The sequence below is a fragment of the Dipodomys spectabilis genome, unplaced genomic scaffold (assembly GCF_019054845.1).
Source record: "Dipodomys spectabilis isolate Male_0828 unplaced genomic scaffold, ASM1905484v1 ptg000138l, whole genome shotgun sequence".
Taxonomy (NCBI): Eukaryota; Metazoa; Chordata; class Mammalia; order Rodentia; family Heteromyidae; genus Dipodomys; species Dipodomys spectabilis.
The window spans coordinates 9,500,461-9,521,258 of NW_024870815.1; the positions used below are offsets into that span (position 1 = coordinate 9,500,461).

Here is a 20,798-nt window from a genome sequence, read left to right on the forward strand (position 1 = left end):
GAATGAGACTAAACAAATTAATATTTGACAATTCCTAATTTTTTTAGCCACTTTATCCCTCTACTCCCAAAAGTTTCAGAAACAGGTTTAACAATTACAGAAACATTTCTGATATAACAAAGAATACTTGTCCTTAAGCTATCAAGGTATTTTTAAGCATGAAATGTTTTAATGATGCAAACATCAATGAGCTATCACTACAAACATGAAAGGATAGTTAAATTTAAATAAATAAATAAATAAATAAAATACTAAGTGTTGGCTAGGAGGTGAAACATCAGAACAGATGAGTATAAGGGAAGTTGATATATCCACTAGGGAAAAAGTATTAGCGGTCTCTATAAAAGCTGCACATATTCATATGCTATGAGTCAGGAGTTCCACTCTCTGTTCTATACCCAAAAGGAATGCACACTTAAGTTTATCAACAGGCACATACCAGATACTGTTTATTACAGCCAAAACTGAAGCCTGCCAAATGCCCTTCCACAATAAAAAAAAAGTCTCAGGTCTTTTTTTTTCTGGTTTGTTTTACACAAATTCAACACGATACACCAATAATGATAAACTATGTCCAACCACTAGATGAATCTCAAAAAAAATGTTAATCAAAAGTAGGCCGGGCACCAGTGGCTCTTGCCTAATCCTGACTACTCAAGAGGCTGAGATCTGAGACAGCTCAAAGGCAGCTGGGTCAGGAAAGCTAATGAAACCCTTATTTTCAAAGTAACTATCCAAGAAGCCAGAAGTGGAGCTCTGGTTCTCATGACAAAGCACTAGCCTTAAGAAAAGACACAGAAAGACACAGGAACCGAGGGAAACAGGAGAAAACATACAGCAGTGGGAACTAAGCAACTCAAGAGCAGCCATGGGAGGGAGGGAATGAGAGGAAAAGAGGGAACAGCTGACACTGAGCAAAAGGAAAGAAAGGATGTGGAAGAAATAACCGTATTGCCAAAGCTCATAGAATTCACAAACTTCATAGACCATGATAAAGACAATTTGCCCCATGGGGAGAAAAAAACTATCACTAACCTTTGCATACAAATGTTTCTTTGATGAGTGTACAGCTCATAATACCATCCCTGTAATTTGGTTATTTCACGTAAGTTTCTACTAGCTGCATAGGCTCATAATGGTTTGTTTTGCTTTTTGTTTGTTTGGTTAGTTAATCTTTTGGCCCTTCTATTGACCTTGGTATTCTTTTATATCATTGAGTTACAGAAATAAAACTGTTATTTATTGGCTAGACTCATGGTTAGTTTTATTTAAAATTTGTTTTTATTAAAATCTAGACTAAAAAAGGAAAAGAAGCTTAAGATAGCACTCAGGCCCTGAGTTAAAAAGCCCAATACAGGCACAAAATAAAAAAAAAAAATTAAGAAGGTATGATGCAAGCTAAGACACTGGTAGCTCATACCTATAATCTCAGGAGGCTGAGACCTGAGGATCGTGGCTCAAAAACCAATCTGGACAGGAAAGTCTGTGAGACTCTTATTTCCAACTAATCACTAAAAAGCCAGAAATAGAGCACAAGAGGTAGAGCACCAGCCTTGAGCTGTTCAGGGACAGCACCCAGGTCCTGAGTTCAAGCCCCAGGACTGGCGCGCACACACACACAAAGTATACAAAAGAATACCTACTGAGTTATCCTTTTTATATGAACTTCAAAATCAGAAAAAAAACTAGTATATAAGGTCAGAAGTAAGGATATCAAAGGACCTTGGTGGTGGCAGGAAAACACAGCGACTGGAAGGAACATTAAAGGCTGTCTAAAGAACTAGCCAAATTCTGTTTCTTCATCTGAGTGTTGGTTACAGGGGTGGGATGTTTCTAAAACTCCATTTATGTATCTATGATATATAGGTTCACTCTTCCATATACAACTCTTCCCTATGCTTCAACAGTTGTTTTTTAAGACAGAAGTATAAACATACAGTCAGAACAGTTTTTATAAACAGGTCTTTATTCACTTTTCCTCTCAATTCCTTCAGTGTTCTCTGATGGTTCCTCCCCTGTGAAGCTCTGTTTTACATAATTAATTCCTCTATCAGACCCTCACTGAGTGCTTACTAGGTCTCAGGGCTAGGATATCAGACTCAGGAGCTATCACCATGAATCAGGCCTGTTCCTGTACCCTGAAAGTAGATAAATAGAACGAATAGATCAATAGAATAAGTATAGAAGAAAAAATTTTACCTCAAGGCTATAATGGTATCAGAGGAAAGATGTGCTTAGAGAAGTCTTCAGGCCCTGTAGTAAGAGCAGTGAAGATCAAAAATCTCAACTGCTAGTAGAGAAAGAAAGCCCAAAAATCCTTCAGAAAGTGGCACTGAAATGTATGGAAGAAAGAAAACCACACTATCAGCACAGGGGATGGAGGAGCTGACGGTGTTAAGGTCCCTCTGGCAAGATGTTCAGGAAGCTCCAAGCCTAGTGTGACTGAGCTTTGGAGTAGAGGCAGAAGCAGCAGGATGGGTGGAAGGGGACCAGGTTGTGATCTGTCTCAAAGGACTTCATCCTAAAGGACATAAAGACACTGAGAATAATTTTTTTTGGCCTAAGGCTGGAACTTGAACTGGGTACCTGATGCTTTGCTCATTAGCTAACACTCTTACCAACTGAGCTACACATTCAATACCTCCTGTAGATAATTTTAAGCAGAAATGTAGTAGCTTACACAATTAATTGAAGAGCTTCAGCAATAAAAGGCAGGGAGACCAGTCAAGAGGTTCCAAATAGTCCAAGCAAGCAATTATGGGCAACTGTAGCAAAGAGACACTTAAGGAAAATGATTTACTCATAAGGCTTGCTGACCATCCTGGCATAGACACCCACTTCAGAATTCTGGTTCTGGCAAAGGAGAGCTGTGAGAAATTAATCTAATGTTCATTAGAGAGAATCTATTTGTTTGACCAGAAAAAAAGTGTTTAAGTATGACAACTTGTGTGAGAAACCACTGACACTTCTTTTAACCAGCCACTTTTTCTCTACCTTCTACCTTCAGTTCATTCCAGCTCACATGGCTTCTTCTTAATTCTTAGGTTGTATTACATCCAAGCCTCCTTCTTCTCCAGGCAGTCCAACACCATACCTCAAAATGTTTGAGTAAAAGGTATACTGTTAACTTTCCATTAAAATTGTTTTATATTGCCGGGCTAGCTCAGTTGGTAGAACATGAGACTCTTATACAAACCTATCATTCAAATATTGATAATACCTTTTCCAAACTTACTATGTGTATAAAAAGATCTGCATTAGCCGGGCACTGGTGGCTCACAACTGTAATCCTAGCTACTCAGGAGGCTGAGATCTGAGGATCGTGGTTCAAAGCCAGTTTGGCCAGGAAAGTCTATGAGACACTTATCTCCAATAAACCACTCAGAAAACCAGAAATGATGCAGTGGATCAAGTGGTAGAGCACTAGCCTTGAGCTGAAGAGCTGAGGGACACTGTTCAGGCCTAGAATTCAAGCCCCATGACCAACAACAACAACAAAGATCTGTATTTAGCGTGGCATCATGAGTGGAATTAGTGTCCTTATACAAAAGACCCAAAGAGAAGGAAGGGGTGACATTGTCCAAAAAGAAATGTACTCTTTACCTGACTTATGTAACTGTTCATCACTTTTATAATAACAACTTTAAAAATTAAAGATCTATTTTATTTGATTTATTCTTATTGGTTTCAAAAAGAAAACTAGAGTCTAACAAATATTTTCAAAAAAGGTACCATGGAGATATACAAATTCCCTGCAGATTAATAATATGCTTTTCCACTAGAGGTCTCCAGATCCCTAAAACTTCTACATTTTACCAGTCCAACCTCTCTCTTATATTCGCTCATTCACACAGTACTTTCAAGCTTCTTTATCCCCTGCCCCCCCCCACACACATCACATAGTCCTAATGTCTGGTTTGGACCCTAATTGGGTACCAAACTTAGCCTTTCCCATATCCTTCTTCCATCTTACTTGAGGGCTGCCTTATTCTTAACAATGTTCAATACAATGCTAATGAAGCGATCTTTAAGTTCTCTCTTACTGGCCCCATCAAATCAACTGGGAAGTGTTGCCTCTACCTCCAAAATCTATCCAGAATCAAACAACTTCTCATTCCCGCCTCTGTCCCTAAGACCATGTGTTGTCTGGATGCTGCAATAACTTTTGCTGTTTCAGCTCCTGCTTACTACAATCCACTAATAACCCAGCAGCCAAAGCAAGTACTGTAAAATAAAAGTCAAACAGCTTTATTCAAAGTCCTGACATCATGCTCGCTATTCAGTTATAACAAAGGTGTTGAGAGAAGCCTGCAAGGCCGATCAGATCCCTTTTTCTGTCTCCAGTCTCACTCTTCCTAGTCTTTTTTTTTTTTTTTTTGGTCAGTCATGGGGCCTGGGTGCTGTCTCTCAGCTCTTCAGCTCAAGGCTTGCGCTCTACCACTTGAGCCACAGTGCCACTTCCAGCCTTTTCCATTTATGTGGTGCTGAGGAATTGAACCAAGGGCCTCATGCATATGAGACAAGCATTCTATCACTGAGCCACCTTCCCAGCCCCTATTCTCCTTTCTGCTTGCTTTTCTACATCTGCCAGTATAAAGAAAATGTCTGGATTGAAGTTCTTATGGGTATCTTTCATAAAAGTCGCAGCAAATTGAATACCCTTCTGACTAAAGCATACTTCCAAATATTGGTAATAGCTCTTAGCCTTAATCTGTTCCATCTTAAGGCTAGTGCTGATAATGCTGGTATGTTCTTAATTCTAGAGTTCTTTACTACTCATTCTGCTTTCCCTCAACCCTCATCAATCAATACTTTAAAATAAATGCCTTTAAGCTGAGCTCCGGTGGCTCATGCCTGTAATCCTAGCTACTCAGGAGGCTGAGATCTGAGGATCAAGGGTCAAAACCAGCCCTCATCTCCAACAAACCACTCAGAAAACTGGAAATGGAACATTGGCTCAAGTGGTAGAGCGCTCACCTTGAGCTGAAGAGCTGAGGGACAGTATTCAAGCCCAGAACTCAATCCCCACAACCAACAAAAATAAAATAAAATAAATACATTCCTTTAGTAAATGCTTCAATTAATGAGAACACTGATGTTGGATACTGATATTATACAAAACCCCAGCTGATAAAATAATCCATGAAAGAGGATTTCTACAGTTTTAAATATCTGAAACCTCCATCAAGCCTAAAGAACCCCTCTAGAAACCAGAGGGTGGTTAGTCAATCACTAACCTGGCAATTTTTTGAACTACTCTTTCATATCTATTTGTCTTCTCAAAACATTACACATTTGAACTTAGCTCTGTCTAAAATGACCATTCTCTATTTGTTGATCTTGGCTCTAAAGAATATTATACATTCAGCCTTTGCCTAGGTTTAAACTAATATTCTAACATAACAAATAACAGAAGATAAAACGTTCAGCCCAGACTATGACTGGACCAGATTTTTAAAAAGTTAATCATTATGTCTTGAAAACACTATTTGATTGTCAGATGTGGGAGGCTCATGCCTTTAATCCCAGCTACACAGGAGGCTGAGATCCAATAGCTAATTTATGCCAATAGATCTTACTGATTATTAAAAGCAAACAAGACTTCTGTGATGACACACACTTGTAATCCCAATATTTGGAATTGTAATCCCAATTTGTAATCCCAAAATGTAGATGAATTCTAGCCAATCTGGGACAGACCACAAGACCTTGTATCAAGATCTGAAAATGCTAACAGAAAACCAGGACCTCTGAGCCTCTTGAACTAGATCTAATTTCTAATAAGGAAATAATTACTACTTCCCACTTACCCAAAATTGAAGCCGTGTCAGTGGTTCTCCAATAAAGCATGACTAAATTTCCCTAATATCTTATTCCAGTGGCCAAAACATCCTCATTCTTATAGATCTCTAGGATTTAAACCTTAATTAAGAGAACCAACCACCAATAGAGGTTTACAAAGGGTTACCACTGTATTCAAGTCTGTATCTAAACCTGTGTACTGACAGCATATCACTCAGTGGTACTATACGGTTTTATTAACTAGTGATGTTGGAGGTGTCTTAGTTTGGGTAAATATACCCTAAGATTTCCACACAATGATAAAAGCACCTAACAATGTATTTCTCATAACATATCCCCCTTAAACTACTCATGTCAGAAGCATCTCTTTTAAGTACCAGAGTAATGAAGCCAAGAGAGAGAGAGAGAGATAGAGAGATAGATAGATACATACATACATACATACAAAGACAGATACATAGATAGATATGGGCATGGAGCATGCTTAAACAATGCCAAGTAACATAAATAAGTTACTGTTCCATTTACAGAAGAGTCTCTGGGAGACACAAAAGAATTCAGCAAATGATCACTACAACATGGCTGCCACCACTGACTCAGAGACTAGGCATAGCAGAGAGTACACAGCAACCGTCAGTAACTGATCAACATATAAACCTATGGAATAAATGCAGTTCAGTATACAAAGAAAGGTTGAAAACCTAGAGAAGAACGCAGAAGTGGCAGCATCAGGTAAGACTCTCTCATGAAACAGCATGAACACCCAGAAAAGGAACAAGAAGCACGTCTGTAGTATCTGTTTTGTTTCTTAAATAATCTGCACTATTTATTCTCAATTGCCTTTTATTATAAAAGATAAATTGTCAGACTGGTTCTTTTAAAAAGCACTTTATGACACTGTACAAAAGGAAATGTACTCATTACCTGACTCATGTAATGGTAATCCCTCTGTGCATTACCTCTATAATAACAATAAAGTATATTTTTTAAAAAGCACTTTAAGTTTTTATAGTCTTTCTTTCATTGTTCAAAGGAAACTGATGATTTACTATTTTGTTAACAAACAGCTTTTTCTAAATAGCAAAATGTACCTAAACATGCCTTCACTAAAATAATAGATTAATATTGGCCATTTTTTACAGTCCTATTGTCTTAAGTGCTTGCTAAATATACTCCTATATCAAGATCAGCATCATCTTTTATGATTAACTAATTACTTTAGATAGTATCTTGAGTAATGTTATAACCAAAAGACAGAAGTTGAAGCAGATTTCAAATTACTGACTGCCTTGCCTTACAATGAACTTCATATCAAAGAAGATAAAGGACCATGCTTACATTTCAAAATGCAACAGTCTTTTAGAAAATATTTACTCTAACTATAAAAATATAATCTAAATTTATAAAAACAAAAGGATCAGCTAAAGATATGGTCTTAATTTATATATTTAACTAAGATAAGGCAAGTATGTTTTACTTAAGTTTAAGAAGGATGGTACCTATTAAGATGCTTGGACACACTGCTCATGTAAATGGAGGAAATTTTAATTTCACCGGTAAATCTTTTTAATATTATTATTAGGAACTGACATTTCTTTTGATACACTTTTTAAAAAATTCACTCTTACCCTGCATTGTTGCTGACTGCAGTGATTTCTTTGACTCCCGTCTTTAGTAAAGCTCCTATAAGATTCTCAGGAATTCCACATAGCCCAAAACCTGTGAAGTCCAAAAGGTAAATAATTTGTAAGGAAATGTGTGCTATTATCCCTAATTGAAAAGAAAAATATGAAGCATGCCTTTAGATGTAATACAGAAGTAGCAGAAATAGCTCAGTAACTCAATAAATAGTCAAATAATGCCGGGCACCAGTGGCACACGCCTGTAATCCTAACTACTCAGGAGGCTGAAATCTGAGGATTGCGGTTCAAAGCCGGCCTGGGCAAGAAAGTCTGTGAAACTCTGATCTCCAATAAACCACGAGAAAACCAGAAATGGCACTGTAGCTCAAGTGGTAGAGCGTTAGCCTTGAGCTGAAGAGCTGAGGGACAGCACTCAGGCCCAGAGTTCAAAAAAAAAAAGTCAAATAACCAGATTCAAACACAATTACCAAGTCTCTGAATCATAAGTAAAATGACAGGTGTAACCAGTTTACATACTATCTCTATTGCCCCACTTTATAATTCAACCCTGAAGCAGTTACTTTTACTCAAGCATGTTGGCTTAACTTGCCTGGGTACATTTTACAGAACTGAAAGCCTTAATCCAATAACTTCCTTTGTATCTTCCATGATTCCTCAAATAGTGTTGGGTTTAAAATGGTCTTTCACAGACTTACCAGTTGGCTAGATAGAAGGAGATCAGTCCTAAGATAAGCTTTGCTGCAATTTGTAAGAATAAGAAGCAAGTTAAAAAAGAAGACAGAAGGTCTAAAAGACATCCCAAACAAGAAGAAACAACTGAGGATAAACATGTGGAGACAGGCATGGGTTTCTCAACACCAGACAGACATTGCCAGATGTGGGTTTCAACACCAGACAGATGCTGCCATGTCCTCCATCTCAACAAATACAGAGAAATAAAAGGAATGACTAGGGTAAACTGATGAGAACTACGCATATGTTCCAAGGAAAACAGGAATTCCCAAAGATCTAGAGATTCCTCCAAGCTCCTGATAATATATCATTTCTTACAAACTAGTTGGGGAGGGGACACAAAACTGGAGGAAAAATAAAATATGGGTAGTAAAATTTGTTAAACATTTGGAATAGAACACTGTCATGAAATAGTACATATTACAATGTGCATGAATAGGGAATAAATAATAAAGAAGTAATAAGGTAATTGGTACTTCCAATCTATACAGCTTTTTTGTTGGTGGTGGTGGTTGTGGGGTTTGAACTCAGGGACTGAGCACTGTCCCTAAGCTCTTTTGCTCAAGGCTCTACCACTTGAGCCACAACACTGCTTCCCATTTTCTGGTAGTTAATTGGAGGTAAGAGTCTCACAGACATTTCTGCCTAGGCTCACTTCAAACCACATCCTCAGACCCAAGCCTCCTGAATAGCTAGGATTACAGGAGTGAGCCACCAGTGCTCAGCTTCTATTTTTTTTTTTTTTGGTCCAGTCGTGGGGCCTGAACTCTGGGCCTGAGCGCTGTCCCTCAGCTCTTCAGCTCAAGGCTGGTGCTCTACCACTTGAGCCACAGCACCACTTCTGGCTTTTTTCTTTTTGCTTATGTGGTGCTGAGGAATCAAACCCAGGGCCTCAGGCATACAAGGCAAGCGCTCTACCACTGAGCCACCTTCCCAGCCCGTGCTCAGCTTCTATATAGCTTTATCCCTGTGGTTTTCCAGCTTCACTGAATACCTAAATGACATTATCATCCAAAGGTAAAAGATACCAATAACACATTACTCACCACCAACTAGCACTGTTGCGCCACTGGGAATATCTTTTACCGCTTCAATTGGATCTTCATAAAATTTGGTATGGTGACGAGTACTGACCGAAAAGTAGCAGGCACACCCCTGAAACATTAAAAATACTTTTCAGCCAGGCATATGTAGATTCACCTTTAAATATAAAGCAATTTATTCCATTTCTATAGGATCAATGGTAAGTTCACTATCCTTTTCTATTAATTACTATTAATTTACAATTAAAATGCATATGGTTACAGAATACAATATACATACGTACACACACACATACATACATATATATCACAAAAAGACTAAATTGAAGCCAAGTTCTGATGGCTCACACCTATAATCTTAGCTACACAGAAATCTGAGATCTTGGAGGGTTGTGGTTCAAAGCCAATCTGGGTAGAAAAGTACATAAGTCTTCATCTAAAATGAACAAGCAAAAAGCCAGCCTAGACACATAACTTAAATGGTAGAGTACAGATATAAAGAAGCAATTCAAAAAAGAACATGAAGCACTGAGTTCAAATCCCAGAACTGGGGGAAAAAAAAGGAGTAAATTAAGTTATTTAATACACCACTACTTCATGTATCCTTTAAGGTTTTTGTTTGTTGGGGTTTTGTTTTCCTTGTTTGTTTGATTGGTTGGCTGGTTGGTTGGTTTTAAGACAGGATTTCATTATATAGCTCAGATTGAAACTTCTAAGCTTCTTACCTCAGCCTCCCCAGTGCTGGAATTATGGCATGTGCCACATACCTAGTTCACATATCACTCTCTGGTGGTAAAAATACCCCCATAACAGTTTTCAAGAATACAATCTATTTTTCTTAACAAGAGTCACCATGAAGTACAATAGATCTTTTCAACTTATTCCTCCTGTATAGCTGAAAGTTTGTTCTTTGACAATCAATCTTCCAGCCTCTGGGAATTAACATTTTATTCTTTACTTGCATGAAACTAACTCCTCTTGAAAAGTGTGGGACTCTAATGGTTTGTCCTTAAAAGAATGCAAGGGCACACCCTGCCCACAGATTATCACCAAAATCCCCTGTGATCTGTCTCTTCCATGGCATAGGGGAAAGCTTCAGTTGTGTCAGCTGTGGTTACCCAAAATAACAAAAGTAGGGGGTCCATGTACTGGGTATAAAATTGTAATATTGCTGTCGTCAACCATCAACTTCTGATAGCACCTTAGACTTCCACTTGAGCAACCAATATTTATTAAGAAGTTGTATGTGTCAAGTTCTGAGCTGTTTAATCCAACATAGTATTACAACTGCCGCTCTCCAGGAAATTAGGAACCATATGATTAATACTGCAAACACCTACGAAGCAGAGCTTCTCATCCAGCCTCAGGTATGAGAGGAACTTGTAAAAGGATAAGTAAAGAACAGCACACATAATGACTCATCTCTCTCTGAGGCTAGTTTAAGGATGCTGGAGTCAAGGAGTAAACTATTAACTTTCCAGGAATGTGGGTTATTCTTACCACAATGAACTATTTGGTCATTCTATGATGTGGAGATGGTTTGCCACATCCAAACCCTGGGTTGAAATAGGTTCTCCATTGTAACAGTGCTGAAAAGTGGCAGGGCCTTTAAGAGATATTTGGGCCCACATGAAGGGCTTAATGCTGCTCTGCAGACCTGAGTTACTTCTTACAGGAGTGAGTTCTTGCTCTCACAAGACTGGATTAGTGATTGTCCAGAGTGGATCCCTATAGAGTAAGTCTGCTCTCTCTGCTTTGCCTCTTTTACCATCTCCTTGCCCTTCTTCTGCTAACATGTTTCAATGGAGCACACGTCATGGAGCACTCATCAGACGCAACAATCAGAACTTGGATTTCCAGCTTTCAGAACTATGAGCTAAACTAATCTCTTCCCTTTAGATATTACCTAGCCTGAAACATTTTGTTATAGCAACGGAAAACAGAGTATAATAGGTTCCAAATGAGTCATACTTTGAACATGAATAACTTGTTATAAATCATTTCCCCCTACAATCCACCCACAATATGGACATGAAAAAAAAATGAGAAGACATATTGTATGGTATCCATCCATTCCTACTCAACATTATCTCTCCCTTTATTCTCATTACCTGTTCAACCTGAAAAGAGAGGGAGTAAAAAAGAATAACATTTGAGTCGTGACATACTAACACACTACTATCTCACCAATCCCAGCTATAAAATTATACATACTTCCCTTCCTAACAGCCCTCCTGACAGACACAACATAGTGTTTATTGTTCTTTTATGCCTCTATAAACTTTTCATCAGAAAGTGCCAACAGATATAAAAGATTATGAGAGCTATGAGAAAAGTGAATGAAAGATTATAAGGTAGAAATTACACACATACTTTTTGCCTTTTAAGTATCTATTTTGGTCAAGGTCAAATAAGGAAGCACAGTGCCCCATACCAGGTACATGAGTAGAGGCAGAGAGAAAGAAGGGGCCTGAGACACGAAGAACCTTCTTTCCTTTCCTCCAGCAGCAATGGTCGAGTTTTAAACACACACACACATACTTTTAAATTTAGAAGTTTGACAGAAGAAACAGGCCGTCAGTAGATTATAAAGTAATAAAGGTGTGCATATCTCCTAGAAAAGAAAAAAGTACATCGATATCTGATTCAAACTGATTCATTGCACAGGTCATCTTTCTAAAGCTTAGAAATCTGCTTTTTTAACTTACACAAAACTATTAAAGCAAGATCAAACTCAAGGTCCTACTGCCACAGTAAATTCCTTTCCATGTTTACTTAATGCTGTATTGTATTCTACTTCCCCTTTATTATTTATATGCAACAAATCTTTATCAGTGTCCTATGTTTTTCCGTAAGTAACTCTGCAGCTGCTATGTCCAATATAAGTGAAGTGGACAGGCCTTAGTAGGAAGAAAAGAATGCATCCACACCCAGATAGTCTGGGAAGCAAGGTCACCTTGAACATTTTCTCTATAGACTGAGAAATATGAATTCCATAGATAGTAAGTTGGGGAGAAAACACATGTCCTTCAAGAACCCAGAGAGGTTTTCAGACTCATGAACAAAAATAAAAGCACAAAGGGCTGTTTGCTGCTGCTAAGAAGTAAACAAATGATCAGACCTTACTGGGCAGCTTGTCCTATTCTTGAGAAGAGAGGAACCCATCAGAGTATTTTTAAAAAGATCATAAATTGGACTAGCAAATTCAAGGGGTTGGAAGTGAGACATACATTTATCCAGATAACCAAAGTAGTACCATGCTTGCAGGACCGTAAGATTTCAAGGTAATGAAGAACCTCACAGGCATTCCATTTTTTTTTTCATTATCCATGCATTCAGTTAGCAGTATGTATTGGCATTAACACTTGATTTTTACAAGATGGTGACAACAGTCTCCCAAGATTATAATTAGACTAAATTATATACAAAACCTCTGTGCCTGTACTATATAAAATATTCAGGGAATGTTTGCTTCCTTGTGGGAATACCGCCCTTTCTCTATTCCCCACTATGATCAACTTGTCATTTACTGCGGTTTAATTTTAACTTTTAACTTCACCACTCTGTCCTGTACACATAGATCACTGATTTCACTGTTACACAAAATAGTTAAATACTGTAACTCACACTATGACAAACTAATCCAAGTAGCTTTTGTTGAGTTAAAAAAATAGTCTTAGCTTTATGATTAATTAACAAATGGTGGGGGTGGGGGGAGTTGAAGTGGGACTTGGGTTTTTTAGTTCTTCGACAGGGTCTTAGCTTGAGTCCTAGGCTCAAGTGATTCTCCTGCTCAGCCTCCCAGGTGGCTGAGATTAACGGTGTAAATCACTTCATCCAGCAATATGTCCTTTTTTTTTTTTGCAATCAAGATTGCCAGTCTAGATATTTAGGCTGCTGGGCAAGCCAGCACTGGGAGCACAGGCAGTGGGGCAAAGAGGACATAGGATGCTTGCAGCTAGTTGCACCACAGAAGATTTCCCAAGCCCACAGCCTAGAAAGCGGCTTAGGATATGGAAGGCAGCTCAGTAGAGGAAGCTTGGCCGTTTGCTCTCTTAACCTGCCTTGCCCCTGTTCCCATTCTCCACCCTCAGTGTCTGACACTGTCTATAATTGGGGAATTGTGGAAAATTGTCTTTCTGGGATGACCCAGTTTAAACAGCTTTGAGGTGTTACAAAATGAAGCTTTAACTTCTAAAATACTTTACATACTAGCATTTAAAAAAAAAAAACAAGTGTACAAGCTGCTACCAAAGCAAGTAAATAAATAAATAACCGTTAGGCTCGGAGAAGAATGAGGAATAAGAAATATAACATTCTAATGTCTAGTTATTCTGGAAATAATTTTTTTCACCTAGGTCTTCCCTTATATTCACATAAAGTATTGCATTTTGGTTTTTTACGCTGATGTTTCTAGTCTTCTTTGATTTGCTGTGATTCTGGATCTTTACTTACGAAGTTTTGACCTGTGCCAAGGAGTCTTAGTGTCTCCCCTTATCCCTTTTCAGGGTTTCTGGCCTTACATTGAGGTCTTTGATCCGTTTGGAGTTGATTCTGGTGCAGGGTATTATACAAGGATCTAACTTGCTTTATGCACATGCATAACCACTTCTGCCAGCATCATTTGTTAAAGAGGCTGTCTTTCTTCCATCCTGTGTTTTTGATTCCCTTATCAAAATTAGGTGGCTATAAGTCTGTGGGTTGATTTCTAAGGTCTTCTATTCTATTCCATTGGTCCTCAAGCCTGTTCTTGTGCCAGAACCAAGCTGTTAATACTTTGGCTTTGTAACAGAGTTTGAAGCTTGGTATTGATACTCCTCTAGCACTGTTCTTCCTGCTAAGGACTGTTAAGGGTTTTGTTTGTTTGTTTTGTCAGTTATGGGGCTTGAACTCAGGGCCTGGACACGGTCCCTGAGTTCCCTTTTTTCTCAAGGCTAGCTATCACTCTACCACTTTGAGCTACAGCACCACTTCTGGCTTTTTCTGTTTATGTGGTACTGAGAAATCGAACCCAGGGCCTCATGCATGTAGACAAGCGCTCTATACCACTAAGCCACATTCCCAGCCCCAAAGGATTGTTTTTTACTCCCCACAACTCCATTCCATTGTTGGTAATTCTTCTTGTTATTACCATGGAGGGGGAAATATAATTGAGTACTTAAGGGAATTAAAAAACTCAAAATTCAGATAATACAATTTGTTTCCACTTGGTCTATTCCTCCCCCGCCCCCCCCCCACCCCCAAATCCCCACTCCAGTAGGTCATGAGGCTTGAACTCTGGGCCTGGTCACTGTTCCTCTGCTCTTCAGCTCAAGGCAAGCACTCTACCACTTGAGTCACAGCATCATTTCTGGTTTTCTGGTGGTTAATTAGAGACAAGAGTTTCCTGCCTGGGCTGGCTTTGAACCACAATCCCCAGATCTCAGCCTTCTTGAGTAGCTGGGATTACAGGCATGAACCACAGTGCCCATCTTTTTTTCCTCCTTTTAGTACCTTCTACACCTTCACTCTTGATCCTTTACATGAAATTCTTACATCTAATTCTTAACCTATGGTGACCCTACATTTCATTTCCTAGCTTCCAGGGAAATGCACTTGCCTATCATTTAAATTTTTTCACATATTTTTAAAATAATTATCTCACTTCTCACTTAATCCTTGATTATACTTAGCAGAAAAAAAAATGGCCTAGATTATTAATTAAGTTGCCTGAAGGGTTCTCTCCTCCCTGGGTTCAATGTGTTCCATATCTATTCTTAGAGGCATAGTGTGTAACACTGAAGGACAAAGAGAAAATGGTCTCAAAGTTAAACAAGCATTGCAAGTGTTGCAGGTCAAAGAGGAGGTGAGGATTTAGGTTCCATGCCATGGGGAGGGGGCACTGCAGTAACAGGTGCTAGGCCTATGATGTCACATAGGTGACAAAGGCCCAGAGTTGAACTCTATGTGAACTTTTAATGAGGTCCAGCAAAAGCTATAATTATAGCTCATCCACCTGGAAGAGATTTCCTGACTTGAGAAATGGTTTAATGATTATATTCAGGGTGGGAATGCCTAGGGTAAGTACATTATACTGAGCAAACCAGTAAGTGACAATATGAATGACCTTACCTCAAGGTCATCCTGTGTCCCAGTTTTTACTTTGGCTTCTGCACCTGTACCAGCCAGGGTGAAGGTCAAGCTCTTTCTTAATAATAATGTTTAATATCTCCAAAGCTATCTGCTATTATCAAAAAGCTCTCTAAGGGGAATTTAAGAATGAAATGATCCCACTCTGAATCATTCCCTACCTCTTGCAGAAGAAGCCTTTCCAAGTTCTAAACTGTATGAAACTGGAGGCGGGGGGGAGGGGGAGAGGAACGAAGGTTTCAGAAAGGCTGATTGTATTGTGGGCACACATTGTGCCCAAGGCATGACTTCAAGCTCAAAGCTATTTCAATACACTACCAAAGAAAATGCTTGCTTCCCTTGTTCTAGGGAAGGTCTTTTGAGGTCATCTCAGATACCTCCTCAACCTGACCTTGTAGTACTCCAGTCCTAGGACTCTAGACAGGAAATCCCATTTAAACTCGGGCTTACAGGCAGGGACCATTCATAAGACAAACTCACACATCAGTCCACTGGCAGAGCGACAGCAGCGGGTCGGAAAGTACAGACCGAACAAAACTGTCAGCGTCCCTACCCTCTAGCCGGGATGTGAGAAGCCTGGAGGAGAAGGGACGTCTGCAAATGCAGACAAGCTAGTTGAGACTGCGCGCCAGACTGCCAGACCTCCACGCGCTCCAGGCCGGGTTCCCCTTCCCACCGCCACGGTGCGGCAGAGCCATGTAGGGAAGGAGAGGATGGGGAGAGGCATTTGGCCCCCGGGGCGCACAGCATCCACCCACTTGGCTGTGAACTTGTGCCAGCCCCGGCTAACGCGGCTCCGGGTTCTGGGGCCTCCAGAGGCCCCATGTGAGGCAGAGATCTGAGGGCGCCTCCCTACCATTTCCCCTTCTTGAACCCGCGGCTCCCCTCGCCCGGTGGCTGTCCGCGCGGCGCGGGCGCGTGCCCAGGGGGCGCCCCAGGCGCGCGTGCCCCGAAAGGCGCTGCCAGTCGTCCCCAGGCCTCTCCACCCAGTCTCGCCCCGTCAGGGAAACGGATGCAAAACCAAGAAAAGCCGCCATCGGATGCAAAACCAAGAAAAGCCGCCATCGGAGGCACGGGGCGGGAGGCGGTGGGGGGAGCCAGAAACCCAAAGGCTCCTTCGTGGTGCCCAGGGCAACCGCGCCCGCCGCAGATGCCAGTTCCGGGGCAGGAGAGAGGGTGTCGATGGGTAGAGGAGGGAAGGCGGGCGCGGGGCAGCGTTCGCATCCGCGTCTCTGCCGCGCGTGGCCGGCCCCTTCACCCGGCTCGTTACCTTGGACCAGACGCTCGGGGAGCTGCGGATGGAGCCGCAGAGCCTTGGCGCAGAGGAGAGCAGTTTGAGAGCGGCCATCTTCGGCACCGGGGGCGCAATGGGGCGGCGGTTTGGGGCGCGCGCGCTGGAGTGTGCAAGGGCTGGGTTGTCGGGGGCCGCCGCGGCGTCACCGGGGAAGGAGGGCCGAGAAGAAGAGGCGAGGCGTGCCGGGGGCGGGCTGGAGGCTCGACCGCGCGCCCGTGACGTCCTCGGGGCCTGGGCGCGGTGCCGCCCCTTGCCGGCAGCGAGGAGGCAGCCGGGTGAAGCCGAGCGGGAGGAGCCCACGCCTGGGGCGGGGGGTGCCAGCGCGCGCTCTGCACAGCCCACGGGGGTGCGGGGAAGATCCCCGGGGCTCTGCGTGTCCCCGGCAGCTGTATGCCTCTGTATTCATCTGCTGCCACAAGTCCCTCCAACAGCATTTTAACTTTGAGGAGTCTCCAGCGCCCCTTCATTTGCCTATATCCGAGATGTGCACTGGTTTATGTTTGGGGCTCTAAGGGCCACGGAGGGTCTGGGGTGGAACTATTGCTTTAGCAGGTCACCGCCTGGCAGATGTATGGGTGAGATGCCAAAGGATACCCCTAAAAGCCCTCTCCCAACCTGGATAGCCCCATTTCTAACATTTCCCATTCCTGGCCGTGGCTTGCATAGTTTGCCTTGAGAAGCTGACACAGGCTATCAGTCATGAGACACCACCAGCCAGCTTGCAGAAGGACAAGATTAGAACTGGGAAGTTGGTGCTGGTCATCCAAGCCTGTGTGTTCCAGAATCTTTCTGACACAGGAATCCCTGAGATTACACAGCAGATGCAAACATAGATGTGTGTGCCCCTTTGACTTTAGTCAGGTTATATAACTCTCCTCAATTTAGGTGTCCCCAGATGCAAATTAGGGTTACGTGTAACACTCTGACTCAGGTTTGTATGAGAGAACTCATGCAAAGCTTTGGGAACATTCAGAGCACACAGTAAATGTTAAGCACTATTGTAAATCTATTCCAATTGCAGGGGTAAATTGGCATGACCTAGATGTGTTCTCTAAGCATTATCTTTTTGATGTTTTGTTCTTTTTGTTTCAGTTGTGTGCTTGCTTGTTTAGTTTGTTTAGTGGTAGTGGTGATTTTTGTTGTTGGGTTTGTTAGCTTGTGGGGCTTTTGTTGTTTGATTGAATCCAGGCTGTCCTAGGAAAATTCCCATTCTCCTGCCTCTAGTGCTAAGATTACAGATATGAATCCTCCTGAGTTTTAGGATTACAGATATTAATCTATGAACCACATTCAGTTCAAGTTTTTCTTGGAGAGAAAGGGGCTTTGTGCCAGTACTAGATCTCAGGGGCTCACATTCTGGTTTGGCTTTTTCACTCAAGGCTGGTTTTCTATCAGTTGAGTCACACTTCTACTTCCAGATTTTTGATGGTTGATTAAAGAATCTCCTGGACTTTTCTGCCGAGGCTGGCTTTGAACCAAGATCCTCAGATCTCAGCCTCCCCCTGCATAGCTAGGATTAGAAATGTAAAGTGCCCCATTAAAGTTTTATTTTTTGACTAGCAACTTGAAGACTTGCCAGCCAAGTCGAATTTCTTGAGGACATTCTAGACACTTAGCTTAGTGGAAAGACCAGGTAGAAGTTCAGTAAACATTTATTGGATTAAAAACTTACCAAGTACTGCTAATATGACTGCTGATTTTGAGCCAATAAAAATACCAGAAAATTCAATGAAAACAGAACTTCCTTACAAAGTACATCTAGACAGCTAAAGATGAACAGTCCAGTTTAAAGTCTGTCCACTAAAACATTTTTCTTGTATTTTTTTTTAGCTCTAAACCTTTTGTTCCCTGTGAATATTATAACTAACCAAAATCAGTGAGGGAATAAATGCCATATTAAACTATCTGCTTCCATATGGGGAATGTTAACTCAGCAATTTTGGGTATCCTAACACATTTTCAATCAGTTGGCTTGAGAGGAAGTTCAAGTACTATAACCAAGGTCCTTTAACTAGTCCTTTTATAGTATATGGTAGCTGATGCATTACTGTTTACAGAATGTGACCTTACATTCCTAACTGGGGCTGCTTCTCTACTTTTTCCCTTCCACAGTCATGTGAAATGGAAAAAGCACTGGCAACTTTGTCTCTAGTCTTATGACCCATTGTTCCAGGCTAGGCTCACCCTGTTGATCCTGGCTGAGGAAGACTCATATTTTAAATCTTATATTCTGTGCAAGGAAGCCTCCTGAAGAGGAAAATAGCAGCCTCATTGCTGAATGGCTAAAACACAGGGAACTGTGTTTATGATGATTCCATGGCTTAATGTTACACTTTCTGAATAATATATGATTATCTTGAACAAGTAGGAAAACTATTTTGCAAGAAATGGTTTTTTAGTTCCACAAAAGCCATTTTAATTTTAATTTGTGAAAAGTCTTGTATTAAATTTCTGACTAGTAGGAACAATTCTCCTTAACTTTGAAAGGAAATGTGTGGCAAATATACCATAGTCTGGAAACTTCCCTTTGTGGACTCTTACACAGCTTGACTTTTACACTGCTGAAAGCAGACAGAATTAAACTTGAAGCCTTTAAACAAAGTTATGATTATAGACAGGTAATAAGGAAATAAGGAAAGTTTATTTTGTATTACCTTGTAGTGTATGTGTGTGTGCATGCATGTATGTGTGCACGCATGTATGTGTGCAAGCATACTATCTTTTCTTTAAATGAAAGCAGATCGTGTGTCAGAGTTAGATTATAATCATTTTCCACTTGAGAAATTTCATTCAAATTCCCCTAAAATGATGCATTAACATCGCTCATGACAGAAAAACAGGACATTCTTCCCTGATAATTAACTCCTCCAGATTGCTACTCAGATCATCTCAAGACTTGTTTTTCAAATGTTGTCTGACTGGCTTAACTAGTAATAGGAGTTTTTAATCTAGGTGCTTTAAGTCAATTATGAAAAGACATAAATGCTTCATTTTAAACAAAAGTTCTTTTGTAAATGGAAAACAAATTCTAGGGTCTGGTTCTGTGGCTTCTGCCTCTAACCCCAGTTATGCAAGAGACATAGGTAGAAGGACCAATGCCTGAGGTTAGCCTGGGCAAAAACGGGAGACCCTAGCAGGAAAAATAACCTAATGCAAAAAGGATTGGAAACGTGACTCAGATAATAGAGTGCCATTGATCAAGTGTGAGGCCCTGAGGAGTTCAATCCCTAGTCATTTCCTTTGTCTTTCTCCCCCTCCCCTCATCTCATTTTAATCCTGATCTATATATGTTCTGGATTTTTATATCATAAATTTGCACACTTTCAGAATCAAGTGCTGCAAGCAAAATGGTAGACAAAAGCAAGGACTCTGTAGCTAGACTGACTGAATTCAAATCTCAGCTCTACTATTCCCTATCTGTGTGGCACCAAAGTACAATAGCTTGCTACGAGCTCCAACCAGTATCTTTTTGTACTATTATGGGGTTAGAAGACTATACCTTGAGCAGTAGACAGGTGAAAAGATTATGTTTGTCAATGTGTTTATCTTTTGCATGCTGTTTTGTTTTTTTTTTACTCTGAGGGTTTAAATTCAGGTCCTTAAAATAAGGCTCTACCACTTAAGCCATGACCTGTCCTTTATACTTTTTATTCTTTATTCTCTATGCTATTTTTCAGATAAGGTCTCCTGCTTTTCATCTCAAATCCAGCCTCTGAGCATGGTTTCTCTACCATGTCTCCTGCATGGCTGGAATCTGCCCTACCATGCCCAGCTTAGTTGTTTTTGCTTTTCGTTTAATTGTGATCTCAAGTACTTTTTGCCCAGACTGGCCACGAACTGTGATCTTCTTAATCTCTGCCTCCTAAAAAGCTAGGATTGCAAGCATGAGCCATTGTGCTTCAGTCTCTGTCCATTTTTGCAGCTATAACATTATTTATTAGACTGAATAACATAAAAGCCAAAAATTATTTTTCACAATTCTGGAGACTAGAAAGCCTAAGATGTAGACACTAACAGACTTGAATTTGGGGGGGAAGGAGGGGATGTGTGCAGGTACTGGGGCTTGAAGTAAGTGCCTTTCAATTCACCTGGCTTTCTTGCTCAAAAAACACAGTCTACCACTCAAACCCCACCTCCAAATTCAGCTTCTGTGCT

The 20,798-nt window shown here is 40.7% G+C and overlaps 1 protein-coding gene across 1 annotated transcript in view; it reads right to left on the reverse strand.

Moving 5' to 3' along the window:
* Oxct1 (3-oxoacid CoA-transferase 1) overlaps positions 1–16,788 on the reverse strand; it is a 127,375-nt gene extending 110,587 nt beyond the window's left edge. The window contains exons 1-3 of the mRNA XM_042690509.1: positions 16,620–16,788; positions 9,224–9,332; positions 7,431–7,521 (exon numbers count right to left, since the gene is read on the reverse strand). Coding sequence (XP_042546443.1) covers positions 7,431–7,521; positions 9,224–9,332; positions 16,620–16,697 — 278 coding nt within the window. The 5' untranslated portion in view covers positions 16,698–16,788. The remainder of the gene's footprint in view (positions 1–7,430; positions 7,522–9,223; positions 9,333–16,619) is intronic.
* Between the last annotated feature and the right edge of the window lie 4,010 nt (positions 16,789–20,798).